Source organism: Microtus ochrogaster, chromosome X (assembly GCF_000317375.1).
Source record: "Microtus ochrogaster isolate Prairie Vole_2 chromosome X, MicOch1.0, whole genome shotgun sequence".
NCBI classification, from domain to species: Eukaryota; Metazoa; Chordata; class Mammalia; order Rodentia; family Cricetidae; genus Microtus; species Microtus ochrogaster.
In genome coordinates, this window is record NC_022026.1 from 45,180,469 (window position 1) to 45,187,487 (window position 7,019).

Genomic DNA, 7,019 nt, shown 5'->3' on the forward strand with positions numbered 1-7,019 from the left:
GCCAAGCAGTGATTAAATGAATACAGTGTCCGTGTAATTATCTCGGGTAAAGCTAGCTGGGTGGCGGGACACAGCCCACAGCTCTTATTACTACACAGCCCTAAGACAGTCAGTCCTTAGGTGCCTCTATGCCAATGCCTTTATTAACATTAATTTGAAAAATCATCATACAATGGTACTAGAGACCCAGGTTACTGTTTCATGTAGAATGACTCCAACTCCAAAGCAGGACCTTTGAGAGTCCAGCTCATGCCTCTTTCTTTGGTGTGTCTTCTAGAGTCCTTGGTTCTTAGTTAAGTCTTGTACATCTTAAATACTAACTTCCAGATTTGTCTATGGGGTCAGGAAGATGGTCAGCAGGTGAAGATACTGACCACCAAGCCTGACAACCCAAGTTCTATTCCTGAGACCCACATGGTGGGACAGTAGAACCAACCCCTAAGAGCTGTCCTTTGACCTCTGTAGTAATATAAGTGGCGGGGCTGCGTCCCCAGCACCCCAGCCGCCTGCTAGCTTATGCCCCGAAATAATTACATGGACACTGTATTCTTTTAAACACTGCTTGGCCCATTTCTATCTAGCCTCTTCTAGGCTAACTCTCACACCTGGACTAGCCCATTTCTAGTGTAGCCCACAAGGTGGCTTACCAGGGAGATTCTAGCCTACGTCCATCCTGGGTCGGAGCTTCATCGCGTGTGCCTCAGAGAGCAGAGCTCTCGCGTCCGCCCTGGAGATGGGAGCATGGCGTCTCTCTGAGGCGTCTGCCCCCAAGAGGAGAGCTGTCGAGTCTGAGCTCACTTCCTCTTCCTCCCAGCATTCTGTTCTGTTTACTCCTCCCACCTATGTTTTAACCTATGAGGGCCAGCCAAGCCGTTTCTTTGTTTTTTTTAACCAATGACCTTCCTCCATCAGACCTCCATAAGTGCACCAAGCACAAGCATGTGTGCTCACCCAGACACACTCACTAATCACTAGCTAAATAAAGCAAAATAGGGAAATTGCTTTTGATACTCCATACCTGTCAAGGCCAGGGCATGTGTTACATTGCATGGAGATCAACTATATATGATCGAAGCCTAGAGGAAAGGCCCAGGGGTCATTTAACGTGTTAATAACTTCCAGATTATGAGTTTCTAACTCAGTTAAATTGATTATAAATACACAGGTTGTAATCAGAGCAGGACTGTGGGAATGGAGGTATGGCATGCTATTTGACTACAACAACCTTTACTAGTGTGATGAATTACCTGGAAAAATTACCAGAAAGAGACTGAACTTGAGCACAATTTAATTGCACGCAGTTGTTCTTTCTAAACCTCACTCCCTATACTTAAGGCATCAATAGAATCAAGCAGTGAACTGTTTAACAGCTTTAACAAAACTAGTGGTTCTTTTTACCATGAACTCTTACAAAGAATAAGACAAATCCTGCCATTAACTTTCACGGAGTGCTTTGTTTCATTTCTGTATTTCAGTGGTTATTTTAATGAAATCATTTGAATGAGATAACCGTGGACGTTACAGTTTAAGAGTATGGTTGTTCATTGTTGCCATGACAGTCAGTGCTCAGCTCAGTACATTTACTACAAATGAGCTTGCTACTCTTCTAGGGCTCTGGGACAACATGGGTCTGAAGGTTATATGGAGTCTTAGTGCACACACATGTTTCTAATCGTGGGTCCACCAGAGCAACCATCACTGCGAAGAAAAACCTAGCACACCAGCTGCAGGTCAAACTCACATGGGGAGCTTCTGGAACAGAGGCAGCTTTGGGGAGGCCTGTTCTTGTTCAGGATTATGTGTCCAGAATAGCTTGAGGTCAGTTCCGATTTCCCAGAACTTTGAAATATTTAAATACATTACAAAGTCCCTATGCTTTAGGCTTTGTCCATGAAGTCAAAGGGTCTGGCACAAAAAATTTTTAAGCCTGGCTTAAATCAGGACCACTGCCATTGTTAGGTGTTACAGCAGAATTAAGAATAAGGGAGGGGCTGGGGAGATCGCCCAATGGTTAGAGCGCTTGCCACACAAACATGAGGACTGGAGTTTGGATCCCTAGGGAAAAAAGGAAGAATGGAAAATGACAATCTTCCCACTGAGGAAGGAAGGCTGGGACCTCATGGGCTACCGTGTGTTAGCCCGAGATAGAGCAAATCAAGGGTAAGATGGCACAAAGAAAACTGAGGTCGGTTTGTGTACATCACCCTTTCCTTAGCTTCTTCTCTTACCCTACAGATTGGCCACTCTACAGGAGTGGCCAATACTATGGTCACCAGGGGAGATGGGCTTGATGGTGGAGGACATTGGGGTGAGATGAACTGAAACTGCAGGCAAAGAAGAGCTAGAAGAAAGTGGGGGTACTCAGTCAGTTCCTCATTCTAGACCATAATTTAGTATATCTTTCTCCTTGTCAGAGTTCTCAGGTGAAGACGAATTCCACATGGGATGAATAACCTTACTTTAAGAACTATTGGGCTGTGTCCCTCGAGGCCTTTTCTAGAAGTGAAAATTGTTATGTGTCCTCAAGCCTGTGATTCGAATCCTTATTAGATAATGTATGTGTGAATCTGTTAAATTGGGGTGCTGTCAGCAGTTTCATTTCCCCTTACCGTTATTGGGTACCTACAATGTCCTGTGCCAAAGACCAAAACGCTTTCTCTGTAAACAGCCAGAAAGTTTTAGGCTTTGTGGGTCATGTAATCTCTGCCGTAACTGACTTGTACCTACACAGTGTAAAAATCCATGGCCAATACAGAAACAAACGGGTGCCACAGTGGACCAATAAAACACAAAGAAATGCATTTGGATCTGGCCTGTAGGACATCAGTTACTGACCTCTGTGCTAGATCCGGAACAGACGCTGGCATAGGTAACCTTGATTAATGAATAATTCTATATAGTTGGCTTCAATTATTTCAATCTTGCAGACAATAAAATGATGCCTGGGTCAGTGAGACAGCTGAGCAGATAAAGGTATTTGCCACTAACCCAGATGATCCAAGTTTGATGCCTAGGAACCACATGGTGGAAGGAAAGAACCAATACCTGAAAGTTATCCTCTGGCATGCACGTGCACCCCCCACATCCATCCATACAAATAAATAATAAATGTACAAAATTAACAAGACTGAAGAGCCAGGAAATTCCGAAACATGTTCTCGGTCTCATAGCCAACAAGTGGCAAAGTCAAGACCCAAACCTTCACAGTCTCTATCCTGTTGTAAAATAAAGGTAACTTCTGACTTTCCTACAGACATCCAACCTCTTCAAATGAAAGTTCTTTTGAATACGACTTTTCATTCTAAAGTTGTCATGATGTCATGACCACATGAAAAAGATGGAACTTCATATGACAGTAACAGGATGCTCCCTGTGTCAGGGATGCCACTTTGCCAATGAACTAATATTTCTCTTTGTCTACCCCAGCTATCCTCTGACCTGCACATTCTCCTATCACTTCTTTGAATCTTAGCCTCTAAACCCTCCTCTACAGTGTGTTCTCTGTGATATAATGGGACAAACTGAGGTTGCCAAATGTATCCAGACCCTATTAGAATCTAATAGACCAGCAAGTTCTGGGCTGCAAATAATTTCCAGGCCTACTTGCCATATTTGGTTGATATGTGAAATTGCTTTTCTTGAAGGTGAACATGACAGCTTCATATGGTTTGAGAAAAGAAATCAGAGGGCACAGACCCTGAGATAGCATTTTTCTGATGTTCCTGAGATTATGTTTTGTCCGGCTTATCATTCATAGAGCTACTGTTGCTGTTCAAGGCAGCAGAAGGCGAGTTATCAGTAAACTGGACTGAGACATAAAATCCTCCCCCCTGCCCCAGTCCACTGCATTCTATGATAGCAGGGTCAGAGAGTGAGAAGTGAGTCAGACTGCCTTTTCATTGGTCAGCTGCTGCTGAAATAGTTCTTATTCCTGCTTTTCAAAATGGAACCATCCTGGAGCTTGTCCACAATTGTCGCCTTAAGCTTCCTGACTGGATGGACACGAAGCAATCAGATTGACGTAATGGGTTCACAGAACAATGAGTCAATTGTTCAGTGGGATGTAACAGACATGAGAAAGAATGGAGAAACCCCCCAAGAGCCCCCAAATTTAACTTAAAAAGTAGAGGTTCTCATTGAAAAGAACTAAGAAACACATCATATCCTCTTCTTAGGTCCAAATGTGGAGGATTCTGAAAGGGCTCCTGTGAGCAGGCAGATCTCCATTTATACTCCTAGAGGACTAGCCTAGCTTTACTTATGTTTTAAAAAAGTCAGTTTTGTGACAGAGTAATATTAAAAAACAATGAAGATGCATTGCCTCTAGATTTAAATGTTTAGGGGTAAGCAATACAGACTTTTATATGATGGCTGAAGGCAAGAAATTAATATAGATGAAACTCTGAAATATACCAACAGAAATCTCAAAATAGAGTAAGAATAACCAGAGACTATTAAAAGTGCTTGATAAAATAGTGGCAGAACTTATGTCCCAAGGAAGAGAAAAAATGTCCAGCTTTATGAGAGATTTAAGGATTTTCATGGACATTAGTAAAAAGTACAAGTTAAGAAAATTAAAGGGGAGCTGGAGAGATGGCTCAGAGGTTAAGAGCATTGCCTGCTCTTCCAAAGGTCCTGAGTTCAATTCCCAGCAACCACATGGTGGCTCACAACCACCTGTAATGAGATCTGGTGCCCTGTTCTGGCCTATAGGCATACATGTAGACAGAATATTACATCATAAATACATAATACATAAATAAAAATATTTAAAAAAAAGAAAATTAAAGGGGAGGGGAATATTGTTAAGAGCCAGAGGCAGTGGAAGTATATAGTGAAACTATTTTCTGGACATGGCAGGTACATATGAATTCAAAGTAGCTGTGACTCCATGCACAAGACCTATACAAGATCAAGCTAGACAAAATCCGATCACGGATGAAGGGCAGGTCATGAAGTCCCTCCCCTACCCAAGGAGCTATTGGCAATTCATGAACTGGGGATGGGAGGGTTAGTTTGTTTCAGGAATGCAACCCCTAAACTAAAAGGCTCCCCATGCTTCAGAAGATGGTCAGAAACAGATGCACACAGAGGCAACACACTAGGTGAACTCAGTGGGCAAAAAACATAGTACATGAAGAAACACTGGGAAGGAATGGTGTGGAAGAGAGGAGAGAGTGGAAAAGAAAGACATGAAATGGATTCAATCAAAGCATGAATTTAGAAAACCCTCAAATGATTTCAAAAAGAAAATGAAATGTTTGGAAGTGGGGTAATACGCTCAGTTGGTAAGATCTCTTGCTATTTAACCATGAGAGCCTGAGTTCAAATCCCAGTCACCCATGTAAAACCTATGTGTGGTCACCCAAACCCACAACCCCCAGGCTTGGGGATGTGTGCAGAAACAACCAGTGGCCTAGATGCAATAGTGAGTTTCAATTTGAGAGAGAGATCCAGTCTCAACTGTCTCAAAGCAATAATGTGAAAAATGATACAGCAGGACCCTCGGCGGACGTCTTCCCTTGGCCTCTGCATGCCTGTGAATGGGCACAATCACCTATACACAGCACACACACATACACACACAAAGAAAGAAAAGAAAGAAGATGAGAAGTTTAAAATACCTTATTTTCCACCTGGACACTGTCACCTTCTCCAAGTACTGCTGTGTGATGGGGCTCTATCTTTTGCTGCGCATCATCAGGTCCTACAACAAGAAGACCAGTAACTTTAGCAATTATTACAGTGTATTGATCCAATGGCCAAACTTGTGGCCAACTACTTAGCACCAGAATATCTCTTTTGGTTTCAGAAATAACAGACTTAGGAAATCTCCTTAATTGGGTTGTTTACATTTGCTATTATTAAAGGCTAAAATGGATTGGCTTTCAATGTAGAAAACAGCAGGAAAGTGAATCCTGTATTATGTTTCCATTTGTACCCTTAATGCCATGACCAAATGTTTTATTGAATTTAGTTTTGTTTTATTTTTTTTTCTTTTTGAGACAGGGTTTCACTGTGTATCCCAGGCTGGCCTCGAACTTACAGAAATCCACCTGCCTCTGCCTCCTGAGTGCTGGGATAAAAGGTGTGCACCACTACTGCTTGCTTTTTATTGACTTTTCAATTCCAAGGGCTCTTGGAATTGCATTCCCATAAAAGTGTTCTCTTGTGTAAAATAAAAACCTCATAAGAAGCCAGCAGACCTAGAAAAATGATCAAATGTCATCAACAATTCATTTCAACATGAATTTACTGGGCATCTCCAACTTTCAAGAACTAGAGGAAATGCAAAGATATGCAAAATAGATTCCTTGCATCTAAATAATTCAAAATGTTCTTGACACCAACCAAATAAAAGCACACACAATTATCAGAGAAGGATTCAACTGAAAACTAAATGAGTCAGATAGCCAACTTCTCGAATAATGAACAAGGTCTGATTCTAAACCTTCTGTTGTGGGGGCCGTCCAAACCCTCTGGAGGTGGTTACCTTCTAAACCCCCTGGAGGGGATATCTTCTAAATCCTTCTGTGGGTGTCTTCCAAACTCTCTGGAGCATGGGTGCCTTCAAAACACTCTGGGATGTTTTTTAAACAGTCTGGGGGTGGGTGTCTTCAGGTGGGTACCCTCCCTTCTATTCTAAGGCTTGCAGATGAAATGAAGCTAGTTAACATTTAAAGGTAACAAAAAAGATCACAGAGAAAAACAGCAGACTTGGGGTCTTATTCAGGTTGAAGCACCCCAAGCATTTGTTCTGGAGGAACAGAGGTTGGAAGAGGGTATAGCAGACAAGAGGACAGAGGGCACAGGTAGTGGATGCAAATCTCTGGGGAAACTGTGAACCTATGAAGGCTTTAATATTCTATTGGGAAGGAGGATGAAAATGTATCAAGTAAACCCTTTAAAGTCATTCTTATCCATACAGAGTGAGTGGATTCTCTTCCTCTCTTCCTTTTTCTTCCTCTCCCTCCCTCTCCCTCTCCCTCTCCCTCTCCCTCTCCCTCTCCCTCTCTCTC

General features: G+C 42.4%; 1 protein-coding gene across 1 annotated transcript in view; it reads right to left on the reverse strand.

The window, feature by feature from the left end:
* The window catches only part of Pir (pirin), a 97,940-nt gene that overhangs the window by 12,200 nt on the left and 78,721 nt on the right, over window positions 1–7,019 (reverse strand). The window contains exon 8 of the mRNA XM_005358759.2: window positions 5,625–5,707. Within this exon, the coding sequence (XP_005358816.1) occupies window positions 5,625–5,707 (83 nt within the window). The remainder of the gene's footprint in view (window positions 1–5,624; window positions 5,708–7,019) is intronic.